Raw genomic sequence first — 20,498 nt, forward strand, 5'->3', positions numbered from 1 at the left:
TTCACTTTGTCATTATGGGGTATTGCGTGTAGATTGATGAGGGAAAACATGTGTTTAATCCATTATAGAATAAGGCTGTAACGTAACAAAATCTGGAAAGAGTCAAGGGGTCTGAGTACTTTCCAAATGCACTGTATATAGCCTCATTATTGTGTTACTATCTCCTTTTTTATTTACAAAATATTTTTCTTACTTTTTAACTCTGCATTGTTGGGAACGGGTTCTTGTATTTGGCACATTTTATTTGATTTCTTTGTAAGGAACATTCAGGGAGATTTGCATTTTTCACAATGCCTATTTGCTTTGTTCTCTCTGCTATTAACGTCCTTGTCACGCCCTGACCTTAGAGATCCTTTTAATTCTCTATTTGGTTAGGTCAGGATGTGACTAGGGTGGGCAATCTATGTTTTCTATACCTTTGTTGGCCGGTATGGTTCCCAATCAGAGGCAGCTGTCTATCGTTGTCTCTGATTGGGGATCATACTTAGGCAGCCTTTTTCCACCTGTAGTTTGTGGTATCTTGTTTTTGGTACTGTGCTGTTTAGCCCTACTAGACGTTACATTTTGTTTTGTATTTGTTGTTTTTTCGGTGTTCATTTAATAAATTAAAATGTAAGCCTACCACGCTGCACCTTGGTCCGATCCTTCCATCAACGAACGTAACAGAAGATCCCACCACAAACGGACCAAGCAGCGTGGCCAGGAGGAGCAGACATCCTGGACATGGGAGGATATCCTGGACAGTAAGGGTTCCTGGACGTGGGAGGACGACACCGGGGTTCGCGACCACGACGGAAACCCGAGAGGCAGCTCCAAAAAAAATGGGGGAGGGGGAACACGGGGTGGTTGGCGGAGCCAGGGTTTGAACCAGAGCCAACTCCCCGTGCTCACCGTGGGGAGCGTGATACCAGTCCACAGCCCGGTGCGTGCTGTGCCAGCTCCCTGCACTTGCCATGCGAAAGTGGGCATCTGTCCAGGACGGGTGGTGCCGGCTCAGCGCGCCTCCACGACCCAGTATATCCTGCGCCAGCCATACGGACCGTGTCTCCAGTGCGCCTTCACAGCCCAGTGCGTCCTGTGCCAGCTCCCCGCACTTGCCATGCGAAGGTGGTCCTTTGTCCAGGACGCGTTGTGCCAGCTCTACGCTCCAGACCTCTAGTGCGCCTCCATGGTCCAGTATATCCTGTGCCAGCTCCATGCACCCGGCCTCCAGTGTGGTACGTCCTAAGCCTGCTCCACGAAGCACGAAGCCTCCAGTGATGATCCATGGCACGAAGCATCTAGTGATGATCCATGGCCCGAATTCTCCAGTGATGATCCATGGCCCGGAGCCTCCAGTGATGATCCATGGCCCGGAGCCTCCAGTGATGATCCATGACTCGGAGCCTCCAGTGATGATCCATGGCCCGGAGCCTCCAGTGATGATCCATGGTCCGGAGCCTCCAGTGATGATCCATGGCCTGAAGCCTCCAGTGATGATCCATGGCCCGGAGCCTCCAGTGATGATCCATGGCCCGGAGCCTCCAGTGATGATCCATGGCCCGGAGCCTCCAGTGACGGTCGGCGGTCCAGAGTCCCCGGTGAAGATCTACTGTCCGCAGTCCCCGTCGACGATCTACGGTCCGGAGTCCCCGGCGATGATCCACGGTTCGGAGCTCCCGCCGACGATTCCCGCACCAGAGGTGCCATCGAAGTTGGCGGAGCCACGAGCAGAGCGGGGTCTGCGTCCCGCACCGGAGCCGCCACCGAGGGTAGATGTCCACCCGGAACCTCCCATATAGGTTCGAGGGGGTGTACTGTCACGCCTTGACCTTAGAGATCCTTTAAATTCTCAATTTGGTTAGGTCAGGGTGTGACACGGGTGGGCAATCTATGTTTTTTATTTCTTTGATGGCCCGGGTATGGTTCCCAATCAGAGGCAGCTGTCTATCGTTGTCTCTGATTGGGGATCATACTTAGGCAGCCTTTTTCCACCTGTAGTTTGTGGGATCTTGTTTTTGGTACTGTGCTGTTTAGCCCTACTAGACGTTACGTTTCGTTTTGTATTTGTTGTTTTTTCGGTGTTCATTTAATAAATGAAAATGTAAGCCTACCACACTGACACTTGGTCCGATCCTTCTATCGACGAACGTAACAATCCTGCCGCAACTTCTCTTCTGTTGTAGAGACAGGCCACATAAGATGTCACGGGCACATTCCATGACACTGACACTTGTTATGTCTCTGGGTTCTGTGTCGGTCATTTGGCATAGGATAGGTAGTGTTCCACCAACTCAGCTTTGCTGTGATGCCAGTGGTACTCCTGTTGGTGAGTGGCACTGTGTGTGGGGGTGTGACGATTATGTCTTGGTGTCAGATGGGGTGTGAAGGGGGGGATAATTCTTGGTGTCAAGTTGGGTGTGGGTGTGGAGAGGTAATTTGTAAGTGTGTGTACTTTAGTATGTATGTGTGAGAGAGAATGGGTGTGAGGACTTCTTGTTATCAGGTCATGCTTTAACGAGTGTGTTGTTGTAAGACAGATGTGGTCGCAAACACAACCCTCTCTTGCACTCACGCACTGCTAAGCCACACACACACCGTCCTAGCTTTGCCCATGCGGAGTTTAAACCCAGGTTGCCAAGAATCGTATCAATGTAATAACATCAGATTTTCAGCCAAGGTCAACTGAAGCCCTTAAATGTTGAGTCAAAGTCTGCCTCAGGTTTTTTGTGTGGTGTGTGTGTGTGTGTGTGTGTGCGTGCGTGCGTGCGTGCGTGCGTGCGTGCGTGTGCAGTCCAGGCATGAAAGCCTTTGATCGAGTCACACTTTTACAGAAAGCTTATAACGGCTCACACACACCCCACCCACTACATCATACATTTACAGACACCCCATAACTGCACACCCTGCCCAGCGGAGGCCAGCTAATCTTACAGAAGTCACTAGGGAGAAGAGGGAAAGACTTTCCATATCCAGTCATACCTTTTTCACTATACTGCCTCTCCGTTTCCAGTGTTGATGGGTTGTTATGGTATTCTGATCATGTTTGGTTTAGCAATCAGTTACTTCTCAGACTACCATTATGTGACTAAAACACAATGACTGTACATTGTCTGCTGACCGATGTTGACCGCATGACTATTTGTTATCCTAATGATTACCATCATCAGTATCACCTAACCACTTGGTACAGTAATATAGTAAACAATTAGAAAGTGTTATTTTTCCTAATGTTCCAATGTTATTGTTTTGCCTGTAGAATCTGGAACCAATTACACTTTTAGTTTAATTTGTTTTCACTGGTTTTTATTGGACGGTTTTAGGACAGTTCAGCCTGCGACAATCAGAAACACATTTCTACATTCTACAGTGATGCAACAGTACATAACTGTCTCCCTCCCCCCTCTACCTTCCTCTTTTTCATAGCAATTATTCACTGTTCTACATCCCTTCTCTCTCTCTCTCTCTCTCTCTCTCTCTCTCTCTCTCTCTCTCTCTCTCTCTCTCTCTTCTCTCTCTCTCTCTTCTCTCTCTCTCTCTCTCTCTCTCTCTCTCTCTCTCTCTCTCTCTCTCTCTCTCTCTCTCTCTCTCTCTCTCTCTCTCTCTCTCTCTCTCTCTCTCTCTCTCTCTCTCTCTCTCTCTCTCTCTCTCTCTCTCTCTCTCTCTCTCTCTCTCTCTCTCTCTCTCTCTCTCTCTCTCTCTCTCTCTCTCTCTCTCTCTCTCTCTTCTCTCTCTCAGACTGGACCATGTGAATGTGGTAGCAGCGAGGAGGTTCCTGAAGGGCTGCAGTCCTCCTTACGCATCAATGATCTACCTCTACTGGCCATGGAGTACTGTCAGGGAGGTGACCTGAGGAAGGTGTGTTACACACACACACACACACACACACACACACACACACACACACACACACACACACACACACACACACACACACACACACACACACACACACACACACAGAGAGAGCCTTATGCTGATCATGTTTCTCCTGTGTCTGTGTGTGTGTGTCTCTCCAGTATCTGAACCTGTTGGAGAACTGCTGTGGAATGAGGGAGGGTTCCATCCTTATTCTGCTACGGGACATATGTGAGTAATAGCTCTAAGGCATTGCATTTACACACTGATTTTGACTAATTCTCACAGTGTCAGACATTGTGTAGCATGGTGTCTGTGTCATATGCCAGCAGTTTGGCCATGTTCCACGTTCCTGAAGGTGACATCACAGAGCCACTTCCTGTGAGGCCGCAGTTAATGTGTGATAAACTTCCTGTTGGATGGAGTAAATGTGTGGGGACTTTGTGTGTCACACACACCTGTCTGTCTGACCTTTAGAGTGACATCATCAACGTCCCTAACCACAGGCCAGTCACCATTGACAGTACTCACACATAGTGTGATGGTTTGATTCCTGCACAGGCCACATGTACTGAATATATGTGTTTACTGTGAGCTTCTGGTTTTGGACAATAGTGTCTTCTAAATGACTATGTTAGTACATGTATATTACATGAAGACAAGCCAGGGCGTCCAGTGAACCCAGAAACATGTGTTTTTATTGTTCTTTATAATCATGGAGTAGAGGTATTTTTAGATGCTCCACGGTTGCTGAACTTTAACTGCTGACATGTTTCAGATGAGTTTTGTTTTGATACTTTGACACAGTGTTTTCCATCACTCTGTATACCTTTTACATTCAGCTGACTCTCTTATCCAGAGCCACTTACAGGAGCAAGTACGGTTAAGTGCCTTACTCAAGAGTACATTGACAGATTTTTTTCACTGGCTTGACATGACCAGACATGACCATACTAAATATAAAGCTGAACGTCATAAGCTAACTTCAAACTTCCTGATATTCATAGGCTCACATCGTCACACTCACACCAAATAAATCATCTTCTACATGCACGCAGATATGAGAGCACAGGACCGTGTACAGACTTCTACACTTGAACACACTCACAGGAGGAAACACGTATCAATAAACAAACACAAACACGCTCAGGAATGCATATATAAATCCATACATCTCACATCTATGAGATCAGGCACAGACAGACAGGTGAAAACACTTGAAATACAGACATGCAAAACATATACTCAAGTAGTAATACGCACACAAATCATTCCTCTTCCTGTTGAACTTTTGTGGGAACTTCCTACTGATGAGGGTTTTACAATGTAGCACCCACTGGGCCCTGTCATACACACATACAGGGGCACTGGGGTTACGGTATCCACATCATTTAACACTTGTAGCCAACTCCCATTGACACACACACACACACACACGCGTCAGGCTGCTTTTCGATGCCCTATAAGCAGTGTAATGTAATGCCAAATGATTCACCCCCTAAATGGTGCTGACGCTCTCCTCCGGTTAGTCTGTATGGACAAGAGAAAGTAGGAAAGAAGCCCAGGATCCTATTTGATTACATGTTTGATTAAAATACCCGGATCCTGTTTGATTACACTGAATAGCTTGGCTTTGTTTATTCTCTCTCTGTCTCCCCCATCTCTCTCTGTCTCCCCCATCTCTCTCTGTCTCCTAGCCTCTGCTCTGACCTACCTTCATAAGAAGAGGATCATCCACAGAGATCTGAAGCCAGAGAACATCGTCCTCCAGCAGGGAGAGAAGAGAGTGAGTCTCCTGTGTGATTTTAGAAACTGAACTCTTTGCAGTCACTCCCAGACAAATACCTAGGATTTGGCTCAATAGCCTAACTTGATCTTGAGTCGCACAGACAATATGGGTTCATTACCTGCGTAATCACAGAACCACAAACCACTGCAAACCCCAAAGCCGACAGACACCACATCTCTGGAATAGATCCTACCTTGTATGATATGTCGTCATCTAGTTAATGAGGCAGAATATACCATCCATCAGTAAACTCCTCAATATGTTTGCATGGACACAAATAAAGTTCTATAACTAAGGCCAGACATACTAAAACATGTTGTTGCTAAATGGTTATTTACTCCCTTGTATTATTTCATAGCATGAAGGGTACGGCACAAAACACATTCATTTCTTTCCGGTTTAAATTGACCGTAAATATTTTTCATCGTGAAATGTTTCACACACAATAGCAATACTAAACACCCTCCTGGTGAAGGTGAGTGTTTGGAGTTCAGGGCTTGCCGTATAACTATTATATGAAACAGTTTTAAAATGCCATAGAGCACCAAAGTAGTTATTTGATATTCATTAGTTAATTATATGTTATGTAGTTACTGTTTTACCGTGTCATTTCTTAGTTAATACTAGGAATATGTCATACATCATGAAGTTAAGCATAACCGTTGACACTGTTATCTCTTCGTCTCTGTAGTTGATCCATAAGATCATAGATCTGGGCTACGCCAAGGAACTGGACCAGAACAGTCTGTGTACCTCATTCGTTGGAACACTGCAATACCTGGTGTGTGGCGCTACTGTGGCTAACACTTCTTCTATCTGTTCTATTTCTACATATCTGTGGTAGAATCAGAATAACTTTTATTCGCCAACACATTTACTAGGAGTTATCTCACTTCTCTTTTATTTTAGCTCTCATAGATTCCTCTTTTTCATAGCAATTCGTCACTGTTCTCCATCCCTTCTCCCACTCTTTCCTCTCTTTTTCCTCTCTCTTTCCTCTCTCTTTCCTCTCTCTTTCCTCTCTCTTTCCTCTCTCTTTCCCCTCTCTCTCTCTCTCTCTCTCTCTCTCTCTCTCTCTCTCTCTCTCTCTCTCTCTCTCTCTCTCTCTCTCTCTCTCTCTCTCTCTCTCTCTCTCTCTCTCTCTCTCTCTCTCTCTCTCTCTCTCTCTCTCTCTCTCTCTCTCTCTCTCTCTCTCTCTCTCTCTGTCTCTCTCTTTCCTCTCTCTCTCTCTCTCTCTCTCTGTCTCTCTCTTTCCTCTCTCTCTCTCTCTCTCTCTCTCTCTCTCTCTCTCTCTCTGTCTCTCTCTCTCAGGCTCCAGAGCTCTTGGAGAGACAGAAGTATACAGTGACTGTGGATTATTGGAGCTTTGGTACATTGGTGTTTGAGTGCATCACTGGGTTCCGGCCTTTTCTGCCAACCTGGCAACCCGTGCCCTGGTACTGCCACACACAAACGAACACACACTCACTACACACACACACACACACACTTCCTCCAGCTAAACCTCTAATTGTCTTTTCCCCTGTTAGATACACAGACCCATTGTTGCTTTATCCTGCTGTGTTTAACCTTTTGATCTACAATAATAAACATGTTGAATGTTATTCCTAAAGGGTGGGATGTTTGGTTATAATAGATCCCACTCCAGACTCAAAATGATTATATTTCAACACACTATCAAAGACCTACATAATGAGGGGAAATGTGTGTGTACTGCCCATGTGGGCCTCTGAGGCCAGCGTTGACAAGACTGGCATGGCCAAGCTTGCATTCCCTATGTATGTGCATGTGTGTTTGTCTGTGTGCAAGCATGCAAATGTTATTGTTAGCAATCTAAGCAATTGAAATAGAAAAATACTAATGATCTGTTCTCCTCCCCCTCATCTCTCTTTCTCTCTGTCTCATTCCCTCTCTCAGGCATAGTAAGTTGAAGTTGAAGCAGGATCATGACATTGTGGTTTATGAGGACCTGACAGGGGAGGTGCGCTTCTCTAAACACCTTCCCCAGCCCAACAACCTCAACACGTGAGTCACTACACCGCCACCTCGGGGCCATTTCAACTCGCCTATAAAGTACCTTCAATTTATTAAGACATAAGATAAGTAATTTGATCATTTGGGTGAATTATTCCTCATTGCATGTGTGTGTTTTTGTAGTCTGTTGTTGGGCCGTCTAGAGAGCTGGCTGCAGCTGATGCTGAGGTGGTCTCCCCAGGAGAGAGGCAAGGCAGACCCCCAGACCACTTCCTCAGACTGCTTCTCTCAGCTAGAGACTATACTGGAGCTGAAGGTACACTACACACACACTTTCTCTCTCTCTAATTCAATACAAATCTCTCACAGGATCTTTGTTTGGCTAGTGACTGGGTTGTAATGGAAGGATTGTGTTTATTTTCTCTCGAACTCTCTCTCTCTCGCTAGCTGGTTCACGTATTGAACATGGTGTCTGCTAAGATCTTCACCTACTCTGTCTCAGCCAATGAGAGCGTGGCTGATCTGCAGCAGCGAATCGGGTCTGACACCAACATCCCTCCAGCCAATCAAGAGCTACTGTTGGAGGCGGGACTAGCCCTGGAGCCACAGGGAGAGGCGGGACAGTGTGCCATCGACTACACTGTAATCTATCTGATGTTTATACATAATCTATAATCCAATCAAAATGTCTTTCATATAGCATGTCGGACAGAGCAGTCAAGATATTGCAGGTGTAAAGGCTAATAAGAAGTCTTCACGTATCTTTACTATCTCTCTCTCTCTCTCAGGAGATCGACGGGAGGAGGACAGACCTTCCTCTGGTGTTCCTGTTTGACCGTTCCTCCTGCACCTACGAGCCCCAGTTCACCCCCCGCACAATGCCTGAGAACATACGCTTTGTCCGTGAGTATACCCGCACACTAATGCTAAGAAAAGTGAAAAATATCAATGAATAGTGGTCATCTCTGACAACCGTCTCAACTTTTTACATGTGAATATGTGAGGATTCTGTTATACACTGGAACTCTCTCTTTACCTTTCTCTCTTTCCATCTCTCTCTCTCTTTCTTTTTCTCTCTCCCACTCAGAGACGGATCCTAAGCACGTGTTGTCTTACAGTCCTCTGAGGAGGACCTGGGGCCAGGCCTGGGACACCATCCGCACCCTGAAGGAGGACTGGCAGAGGTTACAGCAGGGACAGAAAGCTGCTCTGTAAGATTCAAAAACACCCTTATTCTATCCGGGGAGTCAAATGTCAAATACTTAAAGAGATTTGTTCAGTACAATGCAATGAAAGTCATGGAATAGTCCCAAAACTCTCTCTCTCATTCTACCTTTCTTTCTCTCTCTCTCTCTCTCTCTCTCTCTCTCTCTCTCTCTCTCTCTCTCTCTCTCTCTCTCTCTCTCTCTCTCTCTCTCTCTCTCTCTCTCTCTCTCTCTCTCTCTCTCTCTCTCTCTCTCTCTCTCTGTCTCTCTCTCTCTCTCTCTCTCTCTCTCTCTCTCTCTCTCTCTCTCTCTCTCTCTCTCTCTCTCTCTCTCTCTCTCTCTCTGTCTCTCTCTCTCTCTGTCTCTCTCTGTCTCTCTCTCTCTCTCTCTCTCTCTCTCTCTCTGTCTCTCTCTCTCTCTCTCTGTCTCTCTCTCTCTCTCTCTCTCTCTCTGTCTCTCTCTCTGTCTCTCTCTCTCTCTCTCTCTCTCTGTCTCTCTCTCTCTCTCTGTCTCTCTGTCTCTCTGTCTCTCTCTCTCTCTCTCTCTGTCTGTCTCTCCCTCTCTCTCTCTCTGTCTCTCTCTCTCTGTCTCTCTCTGTCTGTCTCTCTGTCTCTCTCTCTCTCTCTTCTCTCTCTCCTCTCTCTCTCTCTCTCTCTCTCTCTCTCTCTCTCTCTCTCTCTCTCTCTCTCTCTCTCTCTCAGCATGAGTTTGCTGAGACACAACAGCTCCCTGTCGAAGCAGAAGAATGAGATGGTATCTATGAACCAGAGGCTGACGGCCAAACTAGACTTCTTCTCTACCAGCCTGCACATAGACATGGACAAATACCAGGAGCAGAGAGCTACAGGGATAGGTATGCATCTGGATACATAGGTACTGTACTGTACAGAGGTCACACTGGAATATATGAGGACTAGACAACAGTCATAGTATATGTTTATGACTGCCCCAGACTGCAGCTTAGCATGGATAGGTTGGCTACATATTGACTTTACACTAAGTGTACAAAATATTAGGAACACCTGTTCTTTCCATGACATAGACATCCCAATATTACACTTTATATACACTACCGTTCAAAAGTTTGGGGTCACTTAGAAATGTCCTGGTTTTTGAACGAAAAGCACATTTTTTGTCCATTAAAAAAACATCTAATTAATTAGAAATACAGTGTAGACATTGTTAATGTTGTAAATGACTATTGTAGCTGGAAATGGCTGAATTTGTAATGGAATATCTACATAGGCTTACAGAGGACCATTATCAGCAACCATCACTCCTGTGTTCCAATGGCACGTTGTGTTAGCTAATCCAAGTTTATCATTTTAAAAGGCTAATTGATCATTTGAAAACCCTTTTGCAATTACTTTAGCACAGCTGAAAACTGTTGTTCTGATTAAAGAAGCAATAAAATGGGTCTTCTGTAGGCTTGTTATGCACGTGAGTGAGGACCCAAAAGCGGTTTAACAGATACAGAGTCTTTTAATGTCAAATCACAGGGAAGACATAGATCCTCTTCAGAAGTATAAAAATGGCAAAATAGACAACCCGCAGAGAGGGCGACAAAAGAATAATAAAGTCCCTCTGAATATGACAGAAGAGTCCCCTTCTTGCAGCAGAGGACAGTAGCTGGGTTAGAGTCCCCTTCTAGCAGCCGAGGATAATAGCTGGGTGAACGGCGACAGACTGCTGGTCTCTCTGGGTAGGCGCGGGTCGTAGATGACAGAGGTACCTGATCACATGTAGCATCAGAAGAACAGGTAGATTCCGACAGGACGGGACAAGGGTGAAGCAAACAAGACGATAGTTTGGTTCTGGCATGAGAAACTCAAACGAGAATCTGACAAAGACAGAAGCAGGAACAGAGAGAGAAATAGAGACCTAATCAGAGGGAAAAAGGGAACAGGTGGGAAAAGGGTGAACGAGGTAGTTAGAGAAGATGAGGGACAGCTGGGGGAAGGAAAGGAAGAGAAGGTAACCTAATACGACCAGCAGAGGGAGACTGAGTGAAGAGAAAGAACAGGAACAAGACATAATATGACAATACATGACAGTACCCCCCCACTCACTGAGCGCCTCCTGGCGCACTCGAGGAGGAAACCTGGCGGCAACGGAGGAAATCATCGATCAGCGAACGGTCCAGCACGTCCCGAGAGGGAACCCAACTCCTTTCCTCAGGACCGTACCCCTCCCAATCCACTAAGTACTGATGACCACGGCCCCGAGAACGCATGTCCAAAATCTTACGGACCCTGTAGATAGGTGCGTCCTCGACAAGGATGGGGGAGACGAGCGGGGCGCGAAGAACGGGCTTAACACAGGAGACATGGAAGACCGGGTGGACACGACGAAGATATCGCGGGAGAAGAAGTCGCACTGCGACAGGATTAATGATCTGAGAAATACGGAACGGACCAATGAAACGCGGGGTCAACTTGCGAGAAGCTGTCTTAAGGGGAAGGTTTTGAGTGGAGAGCCATACTCTCTGACCGCGACAATATCTAGGACTCTTAGTTCTACGCTTATTAGTGGCTCTCACAGTCTGCGCCCTATAACGGCAAAGTGCAGACCTGACCCTCTTCCAGGTGCGCTCACAACGTTGGACAAAAGCCTGAGCGGAGGGGACGCTGGACTCGGCGAGCTGAGACGAGAACAGCGGAGGCTGGTACCCGAGGCTACTCTGAAAAGGAGATAGCCCGGTCGCAGATGAAGGAAGCGAGTTGTGGGCGTATTCTGCCCAGGGGAGCTGTTCTGCCCAAGACGCAGGGTTACGAAAAGAAAGACTGCGTAAGATGCGACCAATAGTCTGATTGGCCCGTTCTGCTTGACCGTTAGACTGGGGGTAAAAACCGGAAGAGAGACTGACGGAAGCCCCAATCAAACGGCAAAACTCCCTCCAAAATTGAGACGTGAATTGCGGACCTCTGTCCAAAACGACGTCTGACAGAAGGCCATGAATTCTGAAAACATTCTCGATGATGATTTGTGCCGTTTCTTTAGCAGAAGGAAGCTTAGCGAGGGGAATAAAATGAGCCGCCTTAGAGAACCTATCGACAACCGTAAGAATAACAGTCTTCCCCGCTGATGAAGGCAGTCCTGTGATAAAATCTAAGGCGATGTGAGACCACGGTCGAGAGGGAATGGGAAGCGGTCTGAGACGGCCGGCAGGAGGGGAGTTACCGGACTTAGTCTGCGCGCAGACCGAACAAGCAGCCACGAAACGACGCGTGTCACGATCCCGAGTGGGCCACCAAAAACGCTGGCGAATGGAAGCAAGCGTACCCCGAACGCCGGGGTGGCCGGCTAACTTGGCAGAGTGAGCCCACTGAAGAACGGCCGGACGAGTAGGAACGGGAACGAAAAGAAGGTTCCTAGGACAAGCGCGCGGTGACGGAGTGTGAGTGAGTGCTTGCTTTACCTGCCTCTCAATTCCCCAGACGGTCAACCCGACAACACGCCCCTCAGGGAGAATCCCCTCGGGGTCGGTGGAGACTACTGACGAACTGAAGAGACGAGATAAAGCATCAGGCTTGGTGTTCTTAGAGCCCGGACGATAAGAAATAACGAACTCGAAACGAGCGAAAAACAGCGCCCAACGAGCCTGACGCGCATTAAGTCGTTTGGCAGAACGGATGTATTCAAGGTTCCTATGGTCAGTCCAAACGACAAAAGGAACGGTCGCCCCCTCCAACCACTGTCGCCATTCGCCTAGGGCTAATCGGATGGCGAGCAGTTCGCGGTTTCCCACATCATAGTTACGTTCCGACGGCGAAAGGCGATGAGAAAAATACGCGCAAGGATGGACCTTGTCGTCAGAGAGGGAGCGCTGAGAGAGAATGGCTCCCACGCCTACCTCTGACGCGTCAACCTCGACAACGAACTGTCTAGAGACGTCAGGTGTAACAAGGATAGGTGCGGATGTAAAACGATTCTTGAGAAGATCAAAATAATAATAATAATAATAATATATGCCATTTAGCAGACGCTTTTATCCAAAGCGACTTACAGTCATGTGTGCATACATTCTACGTATGGGTGGTCCCGGGGATCGAACCCACTACCCTGGCGTTACAAGCGCCATGCTCTACCAACAAAAGCTCCCTGGGCGGAAACGGACCACTTAAAGCACGTCTTGACAGAAGTAAGGGCTGTGAGAGGAGCTGCCACCTGACCGAAATTACGGATGAAACGACGATAGAAATTCGCGAAGCCGAGAAAGCGCTGCAGCTCGACACGTGACTTAGGAACGGGCCAATCAATGACAGCTTGAACCTTAGCGGGATCCATCTTAATGCCTTCAGCGGAAATAACGGAACCAAGAAAAGTGACGGGGGAGGCATGAAAAGTGCACTTCTCAGCCTTCACATAAAGACAATTCTCTAAAAGGCGCTGGAGGACACGTCGAACGTGCTGAACATGAATCTGGAGTGACGGTGAAAAAATAAGGATATCGTCAAGGTAAACGAAAACAAAGATGTTCAGCATGTCTCTCAGGACGTCATTGACTAATGCCTGAAAGACAGCTGGAGCGTTAGCGAGGCTGAAAGGAAGAACCCGGTATTCAAAGTGCCCTAACGGAGTGTTAAACGCCGTTTTCCACTCGTCCCCCTCCCTGATGCGCACGAGATGGTAAGCGTTACGAAGGTCCAACTTAGTGAAAAACCTGGATCCCTGCAGGATCTCGAAGGCTGAAGACATAAGAGGGAGCGGATAACGATTCTTAACTGTTATGTCATTCAGCCCTCGATAATCCACGCAGGGGCGCAGGGTCCCGTCCTTTTTCTTAACAAAAAAAAAACCCACTCCGGCGGGAGAGGAGGAGGGGACTACGGTACCGGCGTCGAAAGCTACAGACAAATAATCTTCGAGAGCCTTACGTTCGGGAGCCGACAGAGAGTATAGTCTACGCCGGGGGGGAGTGGTTCCCGGAAGGAGATCAATACTACAATCATACGACCGGTGCGGAGGAAGAGAGTTGGCCCTGGACCGACTGAACACCGTGCACAGATCGTGATATTCCTCCGGCACCCCCGTCAAATCACCAGGCTCCTCCTGTGAAGAAGAGACAGAGGAAACAGGAGGGATAGCAGACATTAAACATTTCACATGACAAGAGACGTTCCAGGAGAGGATAGAATTACTAGACCAATTAATAGAAGGATTATGACAAACTAGCCAGGGATGGCCCAAAACAACAGGTGTAAAAGGTGAACGAAAAATTAGAAAAGAAATGGTCTCGCTATGATTACCAGAGACAGTGAGGGTTAAAGGTAGCGTTTCACGCTGAATCCTGGGGAGAGAACTACCATCCAAAGCGAACAAGGCCCTGGGCTCCCTTAACTGTCTGAGAGGAATGTCATGTTCCCGAGCCCAGGTCTCGTCCATAAAACAGCCCTCCGCCCCAGAGTCTATCAAGGCACTGCAGGAAGCAGACGAACCGGTCCAGCGTAGATGGGCCGACAAGGTAGTGCAGGATCTTGAAGGAGAGACCAGAGTAGTAGCGCTCACCAGTAGCCCTCCTCTTACTGATGAGCTCTGGCTTTTACTGGACATGAAGTGACAAAATGACCAGCGGAACCGCAATAGAGACAGAGGCGGTTGGTGATTCTCCGTTCCCTCTCCTTAGCCGAGATGCGGATACCCCCCAGCTGCAGCTCCCCCAGCTGCATAGGCTCAGCACCCGAGCCGGCGGAGGAAGATGGTAGTGATGCGGAGAGGGGGGCAACGGAAAACGCAAGCTCCTTTCCACGAGCTCGGCGACGAAGATCTACCCGTCGCTCTATGCGAAAAGCGAGTTCAATCAAGGAATCCACGCTGGAAGGAACCTCCCGGGAGAGAATCTCATCCTTTACCTCTGCGCGGAGACCCTCCAGAAAACGAGCGAGCAAAGCCGGCTCGTTCCAATCACTGGAGGCGGCAAGAGTGCGAAACTCAATAGAGTAATCAGTTATGGACCGATTACCTTGACATAGGGAAGACAGGACCCTGGAAGCTTCCTCCCCAAAAACAGAACGATCAAAAACCCGTATCATCTCCTCCTTAAAGTCCTGATACTGGTTAGTACACTCAGCCCTCGCCTCCCAGATTGCCGTGCCCCACTCACGAGCCCGTCCAGTAAGGAGAGATATGACGTAGGCGATACGAGCTGTGCTCCTGGAGTACGTGTTGGGCTGGAGAGAAAACACAATATCACACTGGGTGAGGAACGAGCGGCATTCAGTGGGCTCCCCAGAGTAACACGGCGGGTTATTGATTCTGGGCTCCGGAGATTCGGAAGCCCTGGAAGTGGCCGGTGGATCGAGGCGGAGATGGTGAATCTGTTTAGTGAGGTCGGAGACTTGGGCGGCCAGGGACTCAACGGCATGTCGAGCAACAGACAATTCCTGCTCGTGTCTGCCTAGCATCACTCCCTGGATCTCGACGGCCGAGTGGAGAGGATCCGAAGTCGCTGGGTCCATTCTTGGTCAGATTCTTCTGTTATGCACGTGAGTGAGGACCCAAAAGCGGTTTAACAGAAACAGAGTCTTTTAATGTCAAATCACAGGGAAGACATAGATCCTCTTCAGAAGTATAAAAATGGCAAAATAGACAAGAGTTAGGTTAGAGTCCCCTTCTAGCAGCCGAGGATAATAGCTGGGTGAGCGGCGACAGACTGCTGGTCTCTCTGGGTAGGCGCGGGTCGTAGAGGACAGAGGTACCTGATCACATGTAGCATCAGAAGAACAGGTAGATTCCGACAGGACGGGACAAGGGTGAAGCAAACAAGACGATAGTTTGGTTCTGGCATGAGAAACTCAAACGAGAATCTGACAAAGACAGAAGCAGGAACAGAGAGAGAAATAGAGACCTAATCAGAGGGAAAAAGGGAACAGGTGGGAAAAGGGTGAACGAGGTAGTTAGAGAAGTTGAGGGACAGCTGGGGGAAGGAAAGGAAGAGAAGGTAACCTAATACGACCAGCAGAGGGAGACTGAGTGAAGAGAAAGAACAGGAACAAGACATAATATGACAATACATGACAAGGCTAGTTGAGTATCTGGAGCATCAGCATTTGTGGGTTCGATTACAGGTTCAAAATGGCCAGAAACAAATACTTTTCTTCTGAAACTCGTCAGTCTATTCTTGTTCTGAAAAATGAAGTCTATTCCATGCCAGTAATTGTCAAGAAACTGAAGATCTCGTACAACGCTGTGTACTACTCCCTTCACAAAACAGCACAAACTGTCCCTAACCAGAATAGAAAGAGGAGTGGGAGGCCCCAGTACACAACTGAGCAAGAGGACAAGTAGATTAGTGTCTAGTATGAGAAACAGATGCCTCGCAAGTGGCAGCTTCATTAAATAGTATCTTCAAAACACCAGTCTCAACGTCAGCAGGGAAGAGGCAACTCCAGGATGCTGGCCTTCTAACATAATTGCAAAAGTTTTTTCTTATGATCAATTAGCCTTTTAAAATGATAAACTTGGATTAGCTAACACAACATGCCATTGGAACACAGGAGTGATGGTTGCTGATAATGTACATATGTAGATATTCCATCAAAAATCAACCGTTTCCAGCTACAATAGTAATTTACAACATTAACAATGTCTACACTGTATTTCTGTTATTTTAATGGACAAAAAAATGTGCTTTTCTTTCAAAAACAAGGACATTTCTAAGTGACCCCAAACTTTTGAACGGTAGTGTGCATCACAGAAGACTGAAGTATAACATAATGCTTTTGGTCATTGACTGCAGTAAAGGGTTACAGGATTTTACATTTTTGAGACAATTCTGACATGGATTGTGTATGTGTGCCAAAATGGGCCATCATCCCTATGGAAGGCTTTCAACACGTTGTAGAATCCATGCCCTGACGAATTGAGGCTGTTCTGAGGGCAAAAGGGGGTGCAACTCAATATGAGGAGTGTTCCAAATGTTTAATACACTCAGTGTATATTCCACACTATAGTACTAGACTCATGTAATGTAAGGTGTTCTGTCTCTAGCCTCTGAAAAGCTGCTGGGTGTGTGGAGGGAGATGGAGCAGACTGCAGTCAGCTGTGGCCAGGTAAGTGTGCGTGCCTGCCTTCCTATTTGTGTGTTTGTGTTTTGTTTGTGTGTATGTGTGTGTAAATGTGTTTGTGTTGCAGGCAGAGAGGGTGACAGAGCTGGACGAGGAGATGATGCTCCTCCAGACAGACATCGTGGACCTCCAGAGACAACCGTGGAGGAGTGGAGAGGCCCTGGACACACTGTAAGAGACAGACAGAAACATATCAATAGACCAGTCTTTAATCCAGAACAAGATCTAGAAATGCATCTATCCAGTTTCCCCCTAGCAACTGATGCCTGGCTGTTAGTGAGATAAAACATGAACTGCTCCCTCTCTCCTCTTTGGGCCACAGTGAGGGGAAGGCCATGGAGTTGTTCCGTAAGCTGAAAGAAAAACCTCGAGGTTGGTTTACCACTTCTCCATTCATCACCATTTACCATCACAGTGTAGACTTCTGCTGTCTACTTATGATTCTGAGAACATGTCATTATAGACTGGAAAACTTCCTCGCTCCCTTCTCCCGTTCTCTCTCCTTCCCCCTGTCTGTCTCTGTTTCTATCTCCTCTCTCTCTCTCTCTCTCTCTCTCTCTCTCTCTCTCTCTCTCTCTCTCTCTCTCTCTCCTCTCCTTCCCCCCGTCTGTCTCTCTCTCTCTCTCTCTCCCCTCTCCTTCCCCCCGTCTGTCTCTGTTTCTATATACTCCCTCTCTCTCTCCCCTCTCCTTCCTCCCGTCTGTCTCTGTTTCTATATACTCCCTCTCTCTCCCCTCTCCTTCCTCCCGTCTGTCTCTGTTTCTATATACTCCCTCTCTCTCTCTCTCTCTCTCTCTCTCTCCCCTCTCCTTCCTCCCGTCTGTCTCTGTTTCTATATACTCCCTCTCTCTCCCTCTCCTTCCTCCCGTCTGTCTCTGTTTCTATATACTCCCTCTCTCTCTCTCTCTCTCCCCCCTCTCCTTCCCCCCGTCTGTCTCTGTTTCTATATACTCCCTCTCTCTCTCTCTCCCCCCATCTGTCTCTGTTTCTATATACTCCCTCTCTCTCTCTCCCTCTCTCTCTCTCTCTCTCTCTCTCTCTCTCTCTCTCTCTCTCTCTCTCTCTCTCTCTCTCTCTCTCTCTCTCTCTCTCTCCCCTCTCCCTCCCCCCGTCTGTCTCTGTTTCTATACACTCCCTCTCTCTCTCTCTCTCTCTCTCTCTCTCTCTCTCTCTCTCTCTCTCTCCCCCTCTCCTTCCCCCGTCTGTCTCTGTTTCTATATACTCCCTCTCTCTCCCCTCTCCTTCCCCCGTCTGTCTCTGTTTCTATATACTCCCTCTCTCTCTCTCTCTCTCTCTCTCTCTCTCTCTCTCTCTCTCCCCTCCGTCCCCCCTCTCTCTCTCTCTCTCTCTCTCTCTCTCCCCCTCTCTCTCTCTCTCTCTCTCTCTCTCTCTCTCTCTCTCTCTCTCTCTCTCTCTCTCTCTCTCTCTCTCTCTCTCTCTCTCTTTCCTTCCCCCGTCTCTCTCTCTTCCCTCCCCTCCCTCTCTCCAGACCAGAGGTGTGGGGGGGACAGTCAAGAGGTCGTACGTCTGGTGGTCCAGGCAGTCCAGTTCTACGAGAGGAAACTCAAAGACTTCTACACACACCTCAGGTGTCCATGCACACACACACACTAGTCTACACACACCTCAGGTGTCCATGCACACACACACACTAGTCTACACACACCTCAGGTGTCCATGCACACACACACACTAGTCTACACACACCTCAGGTGTCCATGCACACACACACACTAGTCTACACACACCTCAGGTGTCCACGCACACACACACACAATAGTCTACACACACCTCAGGTGTCCATGCACACACACACACACACTAGTCTACACACACCTCAGGTGTCCATGCACACACATACACTAGTCTACACACACCTCAGGTGTCCATGCACACACACACACTAGTCTACACACACCTCAGGTGTCCATGCACACACACACACTAGTCTACACACACCTCAGGTGTCCATGCACACACACACACACTAGTCTACACACACCTCAGGTGTCCATGCACACACATACACTAGTCTACACACACCTCAGGTGTCCATGCACACACACAACTAGTCTACACACACCTCAGGTGTCCATGTACACACACACACTAGTCTACACACACCTCAGGTGTCCATGCACACACATACACTAGTCTACACACACCTCAGGTGTCGATGCACACACACACACACTAGTCTACACACACCTCAGGTGTCGATACACACACACACACTAGTCTACACACACCTCAGGTGTCCATGCACACACACACACTAGTCTACACACACCTCAGGTGTCCATGCACACACACACACTAGTCTACACACACCTCAGGTGTCTATGCACACACACACACACTAGTCTACACACACCTCAGGTGTCCATGCACACACACACACTAGTCTCCACACACCTCAGGTGTCCATGCACACACACACACTAGTCTACACACACCTCAGGTGTCCATGCACACACACACACTAGTCTACACACACCTCAGGTGTCCATGCACACACACACACACTAGTCTACACACACCTCAGGTGTCGATACACACACACACACTAGTCTACACACACCTCAGGTGTCCATGCACACACACACACTAGTCTCCACACACCTCAGGTGTCCATGCACACACACACACTAGTCTACACACACCTCAGGTGTCCATGCACACACACACACACTAGTCTACACACACCTCAGGTGTCCATGCACACACACACACACTAGTCTACACACACCTCAGGTGCCGTTCCATATACACACATTTGCGTTTTCACACTTCCTGCAGTACAACAAGTGTGTGTGTTTGTGTTGCAGTAAGACGGTGGTGTGTCGTCAGCGTGTAATGGAGCTGCTACCCCGTGTAGAGGGCGTGGTACAGAGAATGGCTGAGAGTGAACAGGTCCTGATGAATCTACAGGAGAGACGGCAGAGGGAACTATGGAACCTGCTGAAAGTAGCCTGTGTAAGTGCACGCACAAATGCATACAGAAACACGGACACACACACACGGACACACACGGACACACACGGACACGGACACACACACACACACACACACACACACACACACACACACACACACACACACACACACCCCTACCTGATCAGTGTGTATCCTTGGTTATTATTCAGAGTAAGGTGCGCAGCCCGGTGAGTGGGAGTCCTGTGGATGGGGGACGCTCTTCCTCCTCTCTTCCCCCTCTACTGACCCCTAGACCCAGCCTACAGCAGCTGTGAGTACACCCAACCACTCACACACCTCCTTCAGGTGGACAGACAGACAGACAGGCAGGCAGGTGGCGGGCAGACGGACAGACAGACGGACGGACGGATGTGTTTATAATGGTGTGCTCTTCTCTGTAGTGAGTTGGTGTTTTGTGTGTTAATAATGTGTGTATTTGAAGTGTGTGTGAGACTGCTTGCATGTGTGTGTGTTTCAGGGATGAGTCTCTGTCGGTGATCGAGGAGAGCAGGACGTTTGAGAGTCGACTACAGAGTCTGATACAGGAGACCATCCAGGAGTCTGAAAGCGATATGCAGGTACGTACACACACACACACACACACACACACACGGTTGTGATAACATACAACTGGCTGTCTTTGTCTCCTAG

General features: G+C 48.1%; 1 protein-coding gene and 1 long non-coding RNA gene across 9 annotated transcripts in view; one reads left to right on the top strand and one right to left on the bottom strand.

The window, feature by feature from the left end:
* Positions 1–20,498, top strand: part of ikbkb (inhibitor of nuclear factor kappa B kinase subunit beta) — a 37,242-nt gene that overhangs the window by 15,478 nt on the left and 1,266 nt on the right. Inside the window, 19 exon segments of the mRNA XM_052478977.1 lie at positions 3,718–3,743; positions 3,746–3,837; positions 3,999–4,068; positions 5,535–5,623; positions 6,318–6,407; positions 6,938–7,062; positions 7,544–7,651; positions 7,784–7,916; positions 8,048–8,242; positions 8,389–8,503; positions 8,688–8,811; positions 9,507–9,658; positions 16,795–16,856; positions 16,939–17,042; positions 17,194–17,243; positions 18,361–18,460; positions 19,700–19,847; positions 20,018–20,118; positions 20,326–20,425. Coding sequence (XP_052334937.1) covers positions 3,718–3,743; positions 3,746–3,837; positions 3,999–4,068; positions 5,535–5,623; positions 6,318–6,407; positions 6,938–7,062; positions 7,544–7,651; positions 7,784–7,916; positions 8,048–8,242; positions 8,389–8,503; positions 8,688–8,811; positions 9,507–9,658; positions 16,795–16,856; positions 16,939–17,042; positions 17,194–17,243; positions 18,361–18,460; positions 19,700–19,847; positions 20,018–20,118; positions 20,326–20,425 — 1,984 coding nt within the window.
* Positions 18,494–19,614, bottom strand: LOC127911701 (uncharacterized). Of its 8 annotated transcripts, none has more exons than XR_008078979.1 (5): positions 19,494–19,614; positions 19,287–19,368; positions 19,121–19,202; positions 18,749–18,830; positions 18,494–18,578 (listed from the first exon to the last, which is right to left on the bottom strand). It is a non-coding gene; the product is annotated as an uncharacterized LOC127911701 (long non-coding RNA). The 8 variants fall into 8 exon arrangements; XR_008078975.1 differs by having other exon boundaries at positions 18,494–18,619; XR_008078982.1 differs by having other exon boundaries at positions 18,494–18,619; positions 19,121–19,245.

The sequence above is a fragment of the Oncorhynchus keta genome, chromosome 25, assembly GCF_023373465.1.
Source record: "Oncorhynchus keta strain PuntledgeMale-10-30-2019 chromosome 25, Oket_V2, whole genome shotgun sequence".
Taxonomy (NCBI): domain Eukaryota; kingdom Metazoa; phylum Chordata; class Actinopteri; order Salmoniformes; family Salmonidae; genus Oncorhynchus; species Oncorhynchus keta.